Source organism: Antrostomus carolinensis, unplaced genomic scaffold (assembly GCF_000700745.2).
Source record: "Antrostomus carolinensis isolate BGI_N321 unplaced genomic scaffold, ASM70074v2 scaffold8600, whole genome shotgun sequence".
In the NCBI taxonomy this organism is placed as follows: Eukaryota; Metazoa; Chordata; class Aves; order Caprimulgiformes; family Caprimulgidae; genus Antrostomus; species Antrostomus carolinensis.
In genome coordinates this window covers 1-20,069 of record NW_010290500.1, presented here as the reverse complement: position 1 = coordinate 20,069, position 20,069 = coordinate 1, and the positions used below count along the sequence as shown (strand labels likewise).

Below are 20,069 nucleotides of genomic sequence, written 5' to 3'. Positions count from 1 at the left end.
TACTGAACACTTTATTTGCAACAGTTTAACAGTCATTAACTGAGCAACACCTGAAACCTTTAAATGCCACTTTTTTACATATATTGAAATGACAGTAAATGCAACAGTTATTTTACTTGTAAGCACATGACAAAGTGATATACATCACAGATTTGCTGGTTCTCCTCATCTTCACCCATGTCCAGGGTCATCGTTCACCTGGATCTGAATGCACTTATTCCAAGAAAGTGGAATGTAATGAGGAAATATTAATGCATAAAATAAGGAAAGGCAAAAGAGTGATGTTCCCTCTTTAGCTTTGTAGCTGTAAAATATTTTATATCCCAATATGATATACATTCCAAGTTACCTGAGTTTACACTTCGAGAGAAGTACCTGAAGCTAGGCCATAGGGTGGGCACTGTGCAACTGTTGTGGCCTTTTTTTTTTTTTTTTTGCATTGTGTGTATTACAGAAGTTAGAAACAAACACCTGGATCAATTGTAAACATAATCCTGAAGTACAGTATTTTCCATAGGACACAACACAGCAAGACATTTTCTATTCAGACAGGCAACTTTTTTATATATATATAGAGCTTATTTATACTGTAGAATTTGAAACAGAACACAGGACACAGTACTAATCTGGTCAAACATACTATGAAATGCATAGTCTCCACTTAAAATGCTTAATGATATATGGATTCTGCAGGCATTACTGCTTTCTCACAAAAAATGCTGAATATGAATTCTGTCCCTGCCAAGAACAACGTTGAGATATTTTTCCGAATGCTGCTAAGTATTCCGTGTTGTTCTGAAAGGTTGCCACCTCATGCAGATGCATCTGAACTATTATCTCCTCAATCCTTCTTTCATGGCAGAGGCCTGCTCCACCTTGGTCTAGATTAACACATAGCTCTGAGGAGAGGAATGGTCTTCAGTCTGAATTTCTTGCAAAAGCGGCTGCTGCAGTTGGGACGGTTGCTGTGCTGGGACCTCTGTAGAGTCCATTGTGCTGGTGTCATCTGACAGAGATGAGAAAGAGACCCGAGATGAAAGCTGCTCAACAGTCAGGGTACTCAAAGCTGTGCTTTGACCAGAGTTTGGAGAGTTCTTCAGTGTCAGGTCTGAAGCAGGAAGAAGGGGGCCCAGAAGTTTTACAGGACAGAAAGCTGATCCGGTTGGGATGAAATTAACCTTGTTTTTGTCAGGACATGAAAAGAGAGGGGCTGAGACAGGCTGACGAGACCTGCAAAAAGAAAAAAAGATTATGTATCTGGCCAACCAAAATGTTTTATATGTCATGAGCTTTGTGGTTCTAAACGTTGCTAAAATGTGAATGACAGGGAATGGGATTAACTGGACAGAGGGCCAAACATCTTCCATATTGGTAGTCAGCTAACTGATCCACAGCATTAAAAATAATAGTACTGTCACAAAAATGACTTGATAATTACTGGATAAACATGCAGCTTCCAGAAAAAAAAAAAAAAAAAAAAAAAAAAAAAAAAAAAAAAAAAAGGCAGTACATACACAGGAAAAAAATGCCATGGCAATTTATAATGGCACAAATTCTTCTTTAATAAAAACAATGCAGCAACAACACATTTAGTCATATTAAATCTCTTTTGAGAACCTCCATGAAATAGACCTCTCCTTTCCCATATTCCATAATTTGTCTGGAGGCTTCCTCCATAACCCAAAATTGCTCCTTCACCATCCAGCAGGCAATGAATACTGTTAGAGCAAGAAACATCCCCTCCTTAATTCTTTCATCCACAGAAGCTAAGCATGCGACCTCGACAGCATGTGCTCAAGTACTGCTGGGTCTAGAGGGAAAAAGACATGATGTCCAAGAGTTTAATTTCCGATTCCTTGCTCAGCAAAAATATTGAGCAAAGTCTATGCCATAAGTATACTACTGTCTACTTTACATAGCTTTCATTCCATTTTATACATACCAAAATGTGAGCTATGCTTGAAATTGATGAAGAATTATGACAAGGAGAGTTTTTGTTTTAAGCCACGAACATATAAAAAGTTAATAAAACATATATGAAAGGAGGTTTATAAATGCTTACGAAATTAAATGTACCTTATCTTTTCTGCTTGGATTTTTGTGGCCTTTTATAAACGCACAAAAAGAGTTCAAGCATAAAAGACTCCATTTCCTCTTCAAATCAACGTGAACACTTCAACTTCTCTTCTGTACAAACTCTAAGAATAGTTTGCTCCTGAAAAACTCATCAGCTGGAATAGTTTATTCATCTGCAGTTGAATAGGTTCAGTAAACAGGTTTACTGCTTTGCAGATACCAGCTGATATAAAAGGCATTACTTACGACATTTCCTCAAAGACCTTCACTCGCTCACATCCCTCTGGGGGCTCTCGTTTGAACATGTAGCTGTTGTTTGGTTTGGGAGATGAGGCATACTTGGGCAACGGTGAGCTACTCCCACTGTCTGAAAATTTAAAGCAGTTATATTACTAGAGATTGAGAGTGCTTTTTAATTAAATTTGATTTCCAAACAAGATGCCTTTTTTCACAGTTTAGCCACTATGCTGGTCTGCTTCTACCACAATGCTTCCTTTATTGCAGGCTATTTCTAACACCCTTGTATAGCACATTACTTCTGAATAAAAGCTTCAGTGCAGCAGTAATCTGTCATATAACACCACATAACAGGAGGATATTTTTATCCAGAACACTGCAATCAGAACAAAGCAGAGCTGTGATCCTGGAAACAAATACATTCTTTATTGTGTATTTCAAAAAACATAAATGAACAAGGTAATATGCATAATACATGCAGAAGAATTATGAGTCGTAATGATAATACGCCTTTCACTGTATAAACACAGTTATTGAAAATGTGTGTACACAGCATGTATCTTATTTTAAAACTGGAATATTGACCTCATTAGTCTCATGAATAGTTCAGAAGTTGCAAAGGAACAAAGCATGTTTGTAACACAGGTACCGATACCTCATTGTTACAATGTCCTACTTTACTTGCTTCACAATTGGGAAGTTGTTTTAGAATCCAAAATAAAACTTCCACAATTCAGTTCTCTCATCACTACTAACTATATGATACAGGTATTCTTCATAACTCTAGCTGTCTGGGTATCTATTACTAGACACACTTAGAACTAAAGGTGTGAAGATGTCTGACACAAGGCAATAGGCAGATTTCTTTGTACTTCTCAGAAAGTATGAGAGATGGCTCAACTCTGGTAAAGACAGAAGCACAAAAGTTTGAAAAAATAAGACTATGAAAGGGTTTACCTTAAACATTCATCCTGACAACTTGAAATTCAATGCATTAAGGAAATAAAGTAGGTACAAAAATAATTATTCACAGAAAAACAGCTTACTGCAGTGGCTTTTACCTTTTCAAAGAGCAACATCTATCTCAGGCTAGTATTAGTGGTTCTCTGTTCTCTGCTTGGGCTCACAATTAAAAAGAATGAAGTGAAATGGCAAAAATTAAAGAGGATCCTCCAACTTACAAATACACTGTATTTGGAGAGAAGTAACTGCCCTTGCTTTAGCTCCCTTCCACCGATGTGGCACACCTTACCATTTTTAACTGGGATACCTTGGTTTATTCTCCTGTTGTTTGCGTGTGCCCTTTCAGCAACACTGGAAAACCAACCAAAGCTTCAAGCGCTAGGATCCAGATTCACTGAGGTGTATAAGGATGTCTTTAACAGCTTGCAAACAGTAACTACATAAACATTTGTACAACCATGACTCAAATACAAAGGCTAATCATTAGAGGCTTTGAAACATCTCTGCTTCCTCTTACAAGACACAAATCAACTGAAATGTCACATTTCCTTTTGGAGATTTACTATGAAAGATATGAGAAAAAAAACCCAAACAGTTAAAGCAAACCTCAGTAGTGTATTGATTATTCAGCTCTTCCCTGCTATCAAGTGAACACAGAACTTCTGTTTACAGAACTTTAGGTGTTAACTGTACGAGGGTAGAAAAAGCTTAGAGACAATACAGATATTTGCCAAGCTGGGAGCATGATGGTCCTGTTGGCATCTTTCCACTGTTGGCCCACACAGCTCATTCCAAACGCAGAAATCATTAACAGAACCCAGACAGTTTGTTTCCTCCTTCTAATATTTAAAATTGAAGATCCAAGTTTCTATTTAAAAAATTTGAGACACAAAATGTGCTACTGTTCATTCTACCAAGTAGTGGAAAAGTGTGGAAATACATCCAAGGAAAGAATCAAAGTGAATTCAAAGTTAAGTCAGTTCTTGGAAGATTTAGAGTCTCGTCTAGCCAGTTCAGTTTTCAATCAAGTTTTTGGTTTATTTAACCCTGTCTGGCTGAAACTTTCTATATAAGACAGCTGTTAAACAAGTAAAAAAAAAAAAATATATATATTGTATAATTTAAGCATTCTGCTCCTCTCTTTAGCCTCTCTGCTTTTAAAGCTTACTGCATTGTTAGCTTTTCTTTTTGACCAAACACATACCACTACTATTTGAAAAATAGGTATGGTTATTAGGAGGCTCACACGTACAAGCTTGGCACTGGTTGTACACGTACAGCAGCAGGGCGAGAACAGAAGGGTACTGGGAAAATAGGCCATGAGTTAAAGCGGTAAGAAGTGGAATTTACAGCTTAAGCCGCTGTCCACTTGTGTATCCTGTAAACTCTTAAGTGCTACACTGTCATGTTATTAATCCTTAATGACACAAACTGCACATGTGCATGCTCAAACTGCGGTTTTTACACATTTTTTTACTGTCTCACAGGCTGCGATGCGTGAGCCTCCATGTCAGAGGACACGTCTGCGTCCTCCACGCTCCCACCAGTAGGGTGAGCTCTGCTGGCGCACTGCAACCAACTCATCACGTTTCATTAAGATGACAATGATTGAAGATTAACAGATGTAACCTTTAAAGTGAGTTTTGTTACCATAACCACATAGCAGACAATGTGGAGCCTATTACACAGAGTTTTTAAACATAAATATTCAAAATGGATATATTCTGTTATCCAGAAAATGTTTAAGACTGAAATTGAACATTAAAAATACTATTTTAACCAGAAGACTTAATAACACAATTTTTTACTTGCATATATTACAGCAATAAAAGAAAAAACTAAAAAAGAATCAGTAAAATTTTTGAGTGACAAAACTTAAAAGAAACAGGAAACTGCCAGTGAGCCTTGGGATTTGTTTTGATAGATTAAAAAATAGCTCTGTTTCTTAAGACTACTCAAAGACTTCCTACACAATATTAATTTTAAAAACCACGATTCAGACGCCCAAAAGTTTAAAAGTATCTTTAGTCCATTTTCACAAAGATGTTGCTTTTAACAGCCTGCTATTTTTTTCAGGAATACACAATGCTGCACAAAAGTACCTAAATAAAAATCTCTCAAAAACGGGTTATGCTCTATTTTTGTACGAACAACTACCCCCCCCCCGGCCCTCCCCTAAAAAAAATTAAATTAAATTAAATTTTTTTAAAAAATCACATGCTTCTATCTTAGGATGCCTTTGAACTTTACCTCTGTTACAGCTACTAAGTATGCTGTGTAGCACTCTGAATTATAGTCTCGGGGACCAGAGTATCATAAAACAGATCTAGTGAAAGTGGAAGCTTAATGTAGCAAGGCAGTCACCTTGCAATAGGCTGATACTGGAAAATAAAATCACAAAGCCAGGTGCCATTAAAATACTTACTCTCTCACCCTTCCCTCTCTGCTCCAATCAATACCATTTAGTACCACTGCTCCATTTGGAGCAGTATCATGGGCCTTTTCTGAAATTTAGCTTTCACTTTCTTTTGAAAAATTCAGTAGATTTAGCAGTGTCTCGCAGAAATGTAAACCAAACAGCTGATACAGTCCAAAGAGCAGCTGTGAGGGCCTCAGGCCAAAGCACAGCTTTGCACAAGAAATAAAAGATGCTTTAGAAATGTAAAGCAGTGCTGTGCCTGTACAGAGTGCTGGCTCCTCTCACCGCTCATGTCTCTCAGTCAAACTACTAACCTTCCTTTCCAATTCAGCAAAACACTCGGGAGCATTCATAAATTGATAATTATATTTTTAAATGGTAAAGCCAAGTTATTCCTACTGAGAGGAAAATAAAACCACAACTTGAGAAAAGTAGAAGAAAAATATCTTGGGTTTAAAATGTCTACATTTGGTTTTATGTATATGCATTTTTCAAAACTTAACAGGCCTTACAGCAAACTCGTGATAGTTTTATTCTAGTATCACAAAAACCTTTAAAACGAAAGTGCAGAAACTTGGTGAGTTTTGTTCTATAAAGCAGTCAACATCCACGAGAGATGTTAGGAAACTGTCTCTCAAAACTTGCTATTCCCTTATAATTTCTACCTATATCCCTTATTTATCTACAATTTAATTATTTTGAAGATAACATTCTTATTCAGAACAACAGGCCTGTGGGATCTTAATAATCAAAGAGTGAAAGGCACTTTTCTAACTATATTTTACAACCTCTGAACAAGTTACTTTCTGTTGGAAAACCGCTGCGCATTTTTCTAGTTTCTATCTTGTCCTTAGAGAATGAAGTTGTGTGATGAGCAGTTCAAGCTTTTCTCTTTCAGCATTAAGTATCTTAAACTATTTTAAAAATGCAATTATATTAACTTTACAAATCTGGCTGTTTATCACCATCACCTATACACAACCACTAAAGCAGACTTCTGATACAAACCTAACATTAAAGCCAGTTTTAACACCAAAATCAACAAAGTATCTACTCATTGTGAAATTCGGCAATAAATTTTACTCTAACTAGCTGTTCAAAAAGTCCAAGAGAGGAGATAAAACCCTTGAGAAGCATTAAGAAGGTCAGATGCACTGTTTCAAACTGTCTCCACTCACTACTGCCAATAACACACCACTGAAAATTCCAGTTACTGTGGTAACTGAGTACTAACTGCAAAAGGAATTATTCTTTTCATTTCCTTGCTTTTTAACTTGCATTTGTTATCAGGACATAAATGAACAATTTTACCTGGCAAGACGTTTCCCTGTGTGCTAGTACTTCAGTGGATGTCTCTGTAGTGACTCAGTATTGACAACACATTACAATTTGCATGCACACTATAAGAAAGAGAAATAGGGTGGGGGGGGAGCTATCATCTCCGTTATTTTTGGAGCATGGCCAGCTGTCATGCTGAGCTAAGACTTTTACTTTTGATGTGGTTAACTTACACACACACATCCACCCACCTCCAATTCAGGATTTGGGCAGGTGGATTTGTTTTCCACTACTTCCTTTTAAATCCAAGGTGGGAAAGAGCTATTTTTCAGAAACCAAGAAAAGCTACTATTATTTCTCCACTGCCTTCCCCAATCCTATTCCCAAATTAGTTTAAGAATTATCAAACAGAACATTTACAGAAAAAGCTTAACCCTACTTAAAACCTCAAAATACTGCTGTTTTTAGCTCATTAGTAGATCCATGCTAAATCTCAAAAAGTTTTAATTTCCTCTGTGAAACTTACTACTCTTAGCTTGCATATTTTACACAAAACCCTGCATCCCTCCAAAGTCCATGTTTCCAACTAATAAAAGACTTCAGTCTAGCTGACCAGAAGCCCATGAATAATTTCATTAGTAAACAGCTGTCCAAAACATCAGTCTTTTTACACTGGTGCCTGTATTTTCATACTACATGTTCTGTTGGTAACTCTTAATTACTGAAAATCCAGTTTACTCCCTCTACAAAACCAAATGATATTTTACAGACTTTGAAAAAAATGCAGGATATTGACATATAAACACGTAAATTATTCTAAAATTTTGGGTTGTTATGCAACATACACAGGCAAATAATTACTCTGCAGCAGATTGTTCAAACTCATATCTGAGCTCCTCACCAAATAGCTGCAAGTGGAATAGGAGAGTTCAGAAACAGGGTACTTTTAAAAGCAGTCCAAAACTTCATCACCATTTTGGTCAGCAAGTAACTCACCCATGATGAATATACAGTCTACCACAAACCTCCCTGAAACCCTTTTAAACACAAACATGTTACAATCTGAATTCTTCACATTAGAATCCTCACAAATAGTTAAGACTGTTTGCTGTGCTCCTCTGACGTATTTATGGAAGATGTTTGTGAAGTTTCACAAACAAGAGGGAAAAAGATATGTAAACAAACAAAACCAATTTTACAATAAATCCTCAATCCCTCCACAACAATCAAACAAAAACAAAAACTGATGTAATGAGCAAAATGAAGGTAGTGGTAAAAGCAGGACACCACATGCCTCCCATAGGTAAAGGCAGGCCATTCTACTCTCACCTTTATCACGGTCATAGAGTAAATCTTCTGTTGAGCAAGGACTCCCATCCTGAGATTCAGGAGGGCAAAAGGGAGAGACACATGGTGAATGACTGCTGCAGCTGCTGCTGTGCTCCTGGACAGAGGGAGTCTGAGTGTCAATGCTTCGTGTACTACTGCTACGATAGTGAGCAGGTAATGGGGCCCTTCGACCATCAGGGATATCCAAAGGCTGGAAGAGAAACAAGCAATTCAGGTTACAGAAAAGATCAAACTCTCAAGCAATGTCAGCCTGTAGCACTCATAAATGAAGTAATGAGACAAGGCCTTCAGGAACAGGAAACAAGTCATTTTTGAAAGAACAACTTTTACACAAGAAAATAATGTAACATACAATGGACACGATACATTAATTATGCTGAATGCTGGGCCAATGTGCAGATGTTCTAAGCCAACTATATCCTCTTAATGCAAAGTTAACACCAGAATGCACTTCAACACACACCAGGATTATGTTTTTATATTTTTTTTATGATAGTTCAAAAAAGCGAGCCTCCCCAACAAATAAATCTCTAATTACACTTCGTAATATAACTTTCAATAAAGGTCACTTATTATGAAGGAAAAACAAGTACGCTGACAGAGATCACATCTGGGTAAAAGGGAAAGTAGAAAATGTCAAATACAATGGCATACTATTGTCATAACAACCAACTGAATTACAATTACAAATTAAACCATCCAAGTTTTGCTAGTAAGTCATAATTCTCTAGCACACCTCTACATTCCATCCTTCACTTCTATAGGTGATCTCTGACAAAATGGCAACTAAGCAGATGATGTACAGGTTTCTACAAGGTTCACAAGCTTTGTCTTGAACGAAAGCTAGTAAGCACTGCCTGCTCATATCAGCCTAGTTGGCACTGGTCAGAGTGATCTTGCATCCCATTCTGCACTATACTGCATAGACATGTTCACAGTAGATTGGCACACTCTACTTACTTCTCCTTCCCAGTGGAAAATTAGCTTTTTATGATAGACAGTGCTGCTTTAAATGTAAGAAATAAAATGAGAATTACAGTTTTGCTTAAAAGAGAAGTGGAAAAAATGCCTGCAAGATTTAAATATCCTTTTTACCCTGACTTTAGTGAGGATTGTACTCAAGCCATAGAGATAGCTTAAATGTTCTAGCTACAAAAAAATAACGTCTTTATCCTTCTCATTTCAAGTGAATATTTTTATTTAATTGCTCTTCTCTTCCCCATATATTCTAAAACTGTAACAGAGACTAAAATTAATCCCAACACTTTTGCTAGCAATAAGGACATGAAAGCTATTGGCCGAGTTCTGCCTTCTCCCCTTTTCAGCAATAGCCTATCCAGAAAATCAACGCATATTATATAGAGGCAGACGTAGCAGAGTGGGAAGATCCTTTTCTTCTTATGAGCCTTCCAGTTAATAACATTCCACATTTCAATTAAGAGCAAAGAAACACACTATAACAACAACATCACAGTTATTATGCCAAATGCTAAAAAGTTTGGACACAGCTCTGTAGTCTGTTCCAACAGCTCAGTTCACATTGCATATGTGTTAAAACATGACTACATGTTGCTATTCCCATCACCCCCAACAGGCCATGACTCATTCAACACACAGAACAGACCTGAAGCATTATGTCATTTGTTACACAGACAGAAGAGAGGTAGAAAACAAGACTGAAGCTGTAGAAAGAAAACAGTCTCATAGTCAGTGTAACCAAAAAGATAACTGCTATGCAGAACAGCGTTTTTATTTCCGTCGCTGGCACAAAAATTCTGTGAGATGCCAGGAAGGCATCTGAACCAACCTCTCTCTTTTGTGGTATCTTTTCCAGATGCCCAGTCTATATAGGACAGATTTGCAAAAGTCTTCAACATTCACAGATGCAGTAGGAGACTATGGGAGCTGCTCTTTAAACTCCTAAAATGACATGCAGTATCCCGAGTTACCTGAAGAATCACATTACAGAAGCCCGATGGTTCTGTGTTTCTTCATCCATAAAGTGCAGATAATACCACCCTTATTCTCACATAGGTGAGATAAAAAGAGAAAAAAAAAATTCAGACACTATCCTATTATATAGAAGCAAAAACTGAGGAAGAAATTCAGATTTCTGACTTCAAAGCAAGGTTTAACAGTGAGCATTACGACACATATCTAATGAGGGGAAAACAAAAAACACTGAACAGCTGCTCATTAAGCACACATTCTATGCTCTACGTAACAGGGAAAGCAAGGATTCCAGGGGAAAAAAAAACAACCCCAAAAGAGTAAGTGATCACGTAATTAAAGACTTCAGGATAGTACAGATGTTCTTCCACACCTGGAGGAGCAACGTAGTCTTATGGAGTCAGCAAGTATATCCCAAGCCACATATTTGAACCTCCACTGAAATGAAATTTGAGGTACAAAAAGTTACCCATATTTTTAGACACACCTCTAAATACACACACAAGTAGAAAAAGCTAAATATTTATCACACTTTCCAAGTAAAATAACTTTTAAGGCATAGAAAATGACTGCAAGTATTCCAGATTACTGAGTTTCTGTGTTTATCTTTCCCTGAATATTGAATCCAAGTTTTGACAAGTGCAAAAAACTTCATGAAAACAGCAACTAAAAGTATCCCACTTTTTAAAAATTTTATGCATTAAACTTGATCAACATAGACCTGATCAATGTAAAAAAACGCAGAAGTTACCTTCCATGAGTCATGCCTAAACTATTCTAAAAACTGAAATCCTCATAATCTTAGAACATAAGAAACAGGGTAATGAATTTGGTACAGCTGCTATTAGTGTTCGTAACACTCAATGCATGGAACACGACTTTATTGGATTCTGGATTCTATAGACTGTTTTGTAGGGGGTTTGTGCAAGAGCGTCCAGTCAGGTACTAACCTTATGCCAAATGCATTCTGACATGTCACCTGCCAACGCCTATGGGACAGTGTGTTCCTGGAGACAGTTACGTACAACCCTCATCTCCCTGCACAGGTTATGGGAACGCTCCATTTGACAACAGCACGCATTTCTCTACACACTGTTAAAATTCAGCACATTGTTTTCAGTATCAATCTCTTCTCTGGAAAAAAACCCAAGAACATCCTATTTAGCAGCATAAGGAATGCTATTATGATATAATATACCCATGGGAGCCTTAAAAATAATCTGTTCTTCACAAGCCTTGCATCTGTCTGGGAGGCAACTTCTTAAGAGCAAAGCATTCAATGCTTTTGATTTTAAAATGGTTCTCTAGACTGGAATACAAAGGCAGATACAGGAAAGTACATCTTCCTCCTAGCATCAATGAAGTCATCAGTGCATTAGGCAAGATGCAAGTACAAAAACCATAATGTATCCTGGGAAGGAGCACTCAGGAAAAAAAAAACAGACTTTTCACATGAAGGTCATGAAGATGTAAGTAAGGATCCCCTGCATCTCTGCAAGTCAGAATAACAGTCCTCTTATTACAGAATTACATTTTCTGATAGGTACATAAAACCACCCTGCTATCTACTTCTAAAAGCATTAGAAATCAAACAAGAAACACAATCACTTTATTTATATTGTGTGGTAATCCGTCAAAAATGCTTAATTTCCAATTACTTCTGTATACTTGAGATCCAGTTCAGGTAATATTTTTTTTCCCTAACAGAAGACCTATGAACATGTTTGTGTCCTGCTACAGCGCACTCTTCGTTATTTTTACAGTGTATTCTGTAAGAGGGAACCTCTTACCACTCACTTCCTACAGTAAGTCCGTCATCTTATTGTACCAAAGTCTCCAATGTTTGTGTTGTGCAGTCACAACAGGACAAATAACAAAAGCCTGTCACAACTTCACAAAAGGCTGATTGCCTCTCAACAAGTTATGGTAGGAATAGAGACACAACATAACAATTTCCTGGAAAGTTAGTCAACAAGTTATAAAATAGAAAGGAAAATATATCCAGGATCTTGGAATAAATGCATTAGAAAATGAATTCAAGTTTATTAATAAGGCTGAGGAGAAAGAAGCGATTTAAGTGACTCAAAAAAAGACAACTAACTTAAGCTTTATAAAAGAAAAAAAAGAGAACACTTTCAGCTAACTAAGCAAGGTGAATGATCTGAAAAAATACACACATACTGTAAAGAAACTGTAAAGAATTAAATATTTGGAATGTTTTGACTACTTACACTGCAATCCCTCAACATTATGGTCAATTAGATTATTAAAAGGTAATAACAATGACATTATTGTATGATTAACTATTTTTGTGAAACAAAAATAACAAGACTAATGTTTACAATGATTATTTTTAATTTTATAAAGTAGTTGTACTTTTATAAGTACAATTTCTATTATCATTAAAATACTTTAAAAAAGCAAAGCAGAGCATTTCAAAGAACTAACAGAACTAAGTCAGCACGAGAGAAGACATATTCCAAACCAATTTATACATTTTTAAGAAGCAGGATTACAAAAGTTCAAGTCAGCAAAAGGGAAAACAGAATGTAACATCATAGCCTACAAAAAAATCAAACAAACAAGTCTAAAAAATAAATGTAATTGACTAATGTATCTGAAGACTAAGCAAGGAAGTATGAAACTGGGAGGAAAGTATCACTGGTTATCCATTTTAACTGGGAGCTAAATTAAAAAAGTAATTCAAGTAATATCCATAAAACTATCGATAAAACTGCTTTAACCTTAAGCTTATTTTTGTCCTATGTATCACCTAGTCTGAATTCAATATATGAACTAAGAAACAGTTTGTTAAAAAAAAAATCACAAGTTTCTCATCTTTTCCCTATAGACTAACTGAAAAATATTCAAGACACTAGTCTAAATTTTAAAAGATTACAGAACTAAAATGCATTTTATTTTACTTGGGAGAGCACAAGTGTGGTTATCGAAATGAAACTGAAGAAATCAGAAAGCTATTAATGTGGTACCTAAATTTGAAAAAAGGAAAAAAAAAGTTAGGTAGTGAGCTGCACCTAAAATAAAGGTAATATTTCTTCTCAGTGTTTTTAGCAGGTTGTATGCTATTCCCCAAATCTTTTCTGGCAAATGAATACAGATTCACAACAGTGCACAAAGTGTTTTAAGCAGCTGGATAGATCAATTCATATGAAAATTAAGGTTTGAACATGCACACTGTTAAAACTGTGAAGTAAACATGGAAACAGGTTAAAAACACACCACCTGAAAAATCTAGACACACAACAATATTACAAGTGAGCCTACAGAATAATTTATCCTTCACACATCACCCAAAGCAACCAACTACCTTTGACTGCTATTTTAAAATACTTTCTAAAAACACAGAATGTTACAGAAAGAAAGAATGGCAGAAGACTGACAGAAAAACAAATGCTTTCACTAGCAGTGAAACTAATGAAGTTTGGTTTCCTATGGTCCTATCTTTTGTTCAGTAATTCCTAACCTTTAACCTAGCTGCCCCAACTCCCCCAGGCTAAAAACTGTTGTATTAGGAGAAAGTTCACCAGCAGTAAGATTGAGTAAATTACTCTTGTTATGATCTTCCATAAATAAGCTATGAGATCTAGTAAACTCAAAGACAGTGCTAGGAATCCCACTTTAGATCCCACTACACCAGACTTCACAGAAATTAACAGTTACATAGCAGGAAACGACAAAGATGGACTTGATTTCAAGGGCAATGTCTAATTTATGACTTTCTTTTGTGTCTGAAGACTCTCCCCAGCTAGATGTTTGGAGGAAGAGTTCACTATTGCCTTGGTTGCATAAACTGCTGAGCACCTCTGGCCCCAGTCCAACAATGCACTTAAGTATGTGCTTAACCATTTTGCTGGATCAGAGCCAGTACATTCAGTAACTTAGGAGACCGAGTTCTGCATCCCAAGTAATAAGCTGTTAAAGCCCAAGGACAACACTTATGAAGATTATTTGTCTGATAAATAAATTAAATGTCCTCTAAGCATAGGAAATTACAAACCTAGCCATAGCAACATCAATGGTGGCACTGTAATACATACCTTTTTATACTCTCTTTGGAGATGGTGCAACAAGGTTTATTGATTGGGGTTTCTGTTTGGGTTTGCGTGTTTGTTTATTTCTTTATTTCCCTGTTGCAACACACATCCCTTCTAAAGGGATGAGACAGCCTTAGGAAAGCAAACTCACAATAAAACTTCTACTACCACAGTATTTCACTTTGAAGATTGCTTTGTCCGCACAATGAAGAAGCTAAGACTATTCCAAAGCTTTTTAAGTTTACTGACAAAATGAAGAAATACAAATATCATATTTTGGAATGTTACAACTTTGATTAAAGTTTTATAGCTTGACTCGCACAGTGAATTGCTATTACATGACCATTCACAAGAAAAGAACCTACATCTTAGAGAAGATGAGAAAAAACAGTAGTTTAACCCACAGCAGAAAATTTTCATTGGCAATTTAGGAAACAGTGGCTGTAAACCAAGTATTTCACATTTTAAGTGTCGTCTAAGCACTCCAGTGCTTCTCAATGACGATTCCAATGCTCCAGCTCTCCGACATAAGCAAAGCTGCCCCATTTGTCAGTATTTCCCATGTGGAGATCTCCCATGACAGATCACAGTGGTTTCATGGAAGTAAAATGGTTCACATTTGGTTTATGGAAGAAAAGCATTAAACCCAAAAAGCAGAGCATAGCACAGGAAACTTAAGTCTTACCTAAAAAAAAGAATGCTAAATGGAGCAAATAAACTGATCTCCTCTAACCTATAATTACTTACTACTGTAGCCTGAAGAACCTAAATTTTCAAATATCTGTATTTCATACAAAAACTTCCAAGTTCTCTACAGAAAGTACATTCTAAACAAAGTATGTTTGTCCAGAAGCCCTTTTAAAAAAAACCAACCCCCAAAACCCAACAACAAACAAAAATCCCCAAAACATCAAAATAAAATTTTCAAACAAACAGTTCTTTGAAGAAAATTATTTGTAATTTCAGTCACAAGGAAGGTTTCTCACAAGGAAGGTTTCTCATGTGTTTATAGATTACAAAGAAAAAACAACTATGAACATGTTCATGTAAGCTTACCTTGGAGATTTCTTCTTTTCCACTGTTTTCCTTAATGAATACTTTTTCCAGTTCAGGACTTATTCCTTCTACGTTACACGGCACACGCGAAACAGCTGATTTTGGCACTGAAATGTTTGACAGTGGCATGGGAACTGATCTGGAAATAGAAGCCTAGAAGGTAGAGCGCAACATGATTTGAAGTTGGAAAATAGAATAAAGACAGAAGTCAGACCATTACCAAAAACCCTAAAAACTAAGAAGCTGTGTATTAATTTTGCCATCTAGAAGATCATCTTTACTTGGCAAATTTAAATAAAAAGAAATGCTTGCACAAATCAAAAGGCACTAAAATCACCTCTACTTAATTCAAAGAAGTGGTCTACAATAAAAGCATTCTACTACTTCACTTATCACTAAGGAGGCACGTATATATACTTTATGATGTACAGACTATAGAACATGCAGTAGGGAGATGGGGAGCACACAAGGTGCTGATGGTTTAACTGGTATCCAAAAGACATTTCCCAACATTCCTAAAGCTTAACCACTCAACTGAAATATTCACTTAATGCATTCTTATTCTCCTTTGGTTGGCATTAGTGAACAAAAAATAAAGCATTCATTCTGAACCTTTAATTTCATTAGCTTATAGCATTTCAGACCTTTATGTCAAAGATCTTAGAAGAAATAATTTTGAATTTTAGAATCAAGCGTATAAATAAATACAAGTATGGTTTTCAGAAAAACCTGTTGGAGTGGAGCTCTTTGTTCCAACAGGAACCAGTCACAAGAGTGCACGTGCAGCTTGCGCAGTCAACCTCAAAAGCTTTACCTTGGCAGCAGCGACATAGCACGGGTGCACCTATGCTGACAGCCATGAACAGCGTTCATTTCCCAATGTATGTTTTCCTCTTGTTCACAGAATAACAGAATGCTTAAAACAAAATGTAAATTTTTTTTTTTGAGTTCTTGCCAAATGAACTTTGCACAACGTGCAGCTCCAAAGGTGCACATCACTTATGTGGAGGCATTCTCCAATTCTGAAAAAACACTGCCTGCAGAATGGCTTCCCGCAGTGATGCTGGAACTGAAAACTTCACTGACCTCAGGAGAGAACATCACTTTGAGAAATCAAAAGGTTACATGAGCCATGACAAAGTGAACTCCAAGTACTAAAAGAATGTTCCTTCAAAACATATGTCCTAGGTGGATTTCAGTCTGTGTCAAGGACTGTTTCTACTGTGACTATAGAGAGTGTCACAGGTACCTACAATAGCTTACTTTGAGATGGAAAGCAAAACCCTTGTCTATACAAAATGTAGTGGGATCCTCTGTTACAGAGGCATAAAAATTTCAGGAAGAATATCCATTTCCTATGTCTTCATTACAAGAATAGGTTTTAACCATAAGATTTTATCCAAAGAGAAGGAGGAACATAAAGAATCAGACATCACAGTTCAACCTCTTCTTTCTGAAACACTAGCTATTTAAAAAGGCAGTCAGGAAATACAATGACAAAACCAACATTTCAAGAGTTCAAATAGTGGCCTGTTAGTAACATGGGGTCCAAGTTAAAGATCCACTGCAGGTAAAATTTAATCAGGACTCAAATGTCTGCACTGTCAAATGAGACAAGATTAACTGCTTTCTACAAGTGGCTTAAGGTTCACAAAGTCATTGACTGAACCTTGCCTGAGCTTTACAACTCATAATTGGGTTTCAATTTCACTGGCAGTTTGTAAGGGCTAGAACAGACACTCCATGGGGCATGCTCCATTGCACCCTGCTGAAAATCTGGCTCCTGGCCAAGTAATTTGTCCAAAGCTATTCTTCATATGTGTCAGCATCTTTATAACAGGAGAAATACAGATATACTCGGAGCATAGGCAAATTTTTGTAACTTTGTGAAACATGAAAATGACCTGAAAACAAAAAATTGTCTTAGCCAGGGTAGTGTTAAAATGATCAGCTATGTAAAAATCTGCCTAAACTCTCATATCACTTTGAAAAATAGGTAAGTAATAAGACAACAGAAAACAGAAGATATCAGATTAGGAGCCTCCTTCAGCCACCCTCTCAGAGAGGAGGATGTCAAATCCTCCATCAGTATATACTGATGGCTGGAGAAAAGTCCTGGCATCGCAATGCCCATTGATACAGATAATGAGAATGATCATTAACATAATCTGGACATAAGATTTTGCATACTAAAGATTACTGTAAAACCTCAGTCAGACACAAATCACAGTGCCTGGAACAAGAACAGCCTGGTGATGACAGCAATTTTTCCATTTAATATGATGGAAACTATCACAATATACTGTAACAACTCTACTGTAACATAGCCACTGCAACCACAAATGCTCACGCTAGAAGACCAGATCCTGTACTGACAGTGATTCTGGACTGCCATAACAACCAAAACACACGTCCTAGACAAAACCACGAAGAAAAAAAACTTGTTGGTGTGACAGACCCTTTAGTCACCAGTCACCACAGATAGGGTATTGTGGCAAGCATCATCTTGATTTCTTTCAAGTTAAATTCAAGGCGAATTATCACTTTCTTTTTAGAAAGTGAACACCACTTTGCCCCTCTGGCCAGGAACAGACCAAGAGGCAAAGTATCAGAAAGATTCCTAAAATGGGACAAAGAAATTAGATTTTCCCTTGAAGCTCTGGTGATACAGTGTTGTTGTCATTTACTGATGAATACACAATAAGGTGAATTACAAGTCTGTTCACAAGCCAGTTACGGTTCTGCTTGTTGCTCAAGGACTGATCAATTGCTAGGCTGATAACCCAGACTTGGTACTTACCCTTGGTACTTTCTTTATTTTCTATTTTATTTTTTTTTTAACCAGCTCAGATGAAATTGGGTTACAAAACTGATAAGCAAATACCTTCCAGATGAGCAGAGACTTGTGAAAGAGTATCACAAAAATTAGTCTTGGAAGTAAGTATGTATTCCTGGAAAGGCAGTCTTATCTGGCCATGCTCACAATTTTTACATTATCTTAATGTATTTCAGTTGCTCTCCTGCTGCAACCCTTCTTTCTTTTATTATATGGTGACTATCACATAAATTTCAGTGAAGATGCAATGGTATCAGGTTGGTAAGCATTTCAGTGTACCACATAAGAAAACAAACAGAAGAAAGACAGGAAGAAACGGCAGGCTATTCACCCAACCCTGATAAGGTAGGAGGCTGTTAATATAAGCAACTATCTACTTACCTGAGTCTGACTGATTGCTATATGGTTGCCATGGAGAGGTGACTGACGTTCTTTCTCTTTACTGTGACGGCTACTCTGCTTACTGCGCTGAAGCTGCTGCCTCAGTTTGGCAATCTGCTGGAAAGAAGTTCAGGTGAAGTGATAATGAGTTATCAAATGGATAACTGCTCAAATCTTCATGTATAAAGTGAATCACAGATATTTTAAGTCCTCTTTGGAGGATTTTACAAGCACATGAAATTGCCTTGAAGCATGAGCATTAAAGCTTCTTTCTGCTTATTACTTTCTCCAAAGTATCTGCCCTATTCACCAACCTGAATGGAACAGCAGGCTTAGGTTAATTACTAAACTTCCTCATTTACAAACAAGCACTGTAATAACTGATGCAAACAAAAGTAGTCAGAATGACAATTTGTAGCAATTTCTAGCCTGTAACTAGTTTAAACTAGGGAACTATGAAGCATACAGTTTAGTTTATTTTATCTTAAACCAAACCAAAGCCTTCCAATGATAATTCATCATAAAAGCAAAGAACCTTCACAAACAACTGGCAATCAATATGCATTGCTCATCTTGGAGAACTTATTTAATACATTTAATAGCATTTCCCTTCAGGCTAAATTATCACAAATTCCTTCAGGAAGACAGAATTAGCTTTTCTACTATCTGCTGCAAAGTTGTCTAATCAGAAGTTACATATTTTAAAGGTCAAATGCAACTAAAGCCATTATCCATCTGACCTGCTCCTTTAAAAAGAAACCAAAGAATTTCATTTGGGGATTCCTCCACTTATTTATTCCTCTTGGATAATTTCTACATGAGAGTATTTACCTCTATAAGCATTGTCTCGGAAGTTTAGACTACATGCAAATTCACACAACAGGTACAAACACTTCCTTACAAGTGGATAGTTTTTTCCTCTGGGTTCAAGTCCCACTCTTCCTCATGCTCAGCACACTGGCATATAAGGCAAAGCATGCACAGCCTCATTTCATTTTTAACTCAGCTAGAGATACAGTTTTTAAAAACCTGAAGGGCAAGTAAGGAGAAGTGAACACACATGAAATTCGTATTTCAGAAGAACTTCATCAGCTGGAAAGTAACCTCTCCTTCTGAGTGACAGCTTACACGTACATGCTCTCTGTGGTTACCTCAAAGTAATTAAATATATCACCAGCGCTCTTGCAAAGCAGCTCTGTGGTAGAGAATCACTTCACACCAGTGTCAGAGATGACAGTACGTGGGGAAGAGGTTTGGATGGAGCTTTGCTCCAAGCTGTGGACTTTTCTCTGTGATGTTTCTGGTATCACCCACAAAAGAAGGATTCGCCTTTAAGGCTTCATATCAAGTCTTGCCACAGTTTGTTACCGATATTCAGAGAAATGCTAGTCAGAAATGGCTGAATACTTTGATCTATCAACAACAGACGAACAGTTCAGACTTCCAAAAGGGTCTGTGTGTAGAATCA

At 36.8% G+C, this 20,069-nt stretch overlaps 1 protein-coding gene across 1 annotated transcript; it reads right to left on the bottom strand.

Annotated features, from left to right (window-relative positions):
* Window positions 1-420: 420 nt before the first annotated feature.
* On the bottom strand, window positions 421-19,444 carry GLCCI1 (glucocorticoid induced 1). The gene is made up of 6 exons (XM_010173379.1): window positions 19,433-19,444; window positions 18,602-18,715; window positions 15,385-15,537; window positions 8,303-8,513; window positions 2,323-2,443; window positions 421-1,230 (listed from the first exon to the last, which is right to left on the bottom strand). The coding sequence occupies exons 1-6, from the start codon at window positions 19,442-19,444 to the stop codon at window positions 882-884; spliced, it is 960 nt and encodes a 319-aa protein (XP_010171681.1). The 3' UTR covers window positions 421-881.
* Window positions 19,445-20,069: the final 625 nt, after the last annotated feature.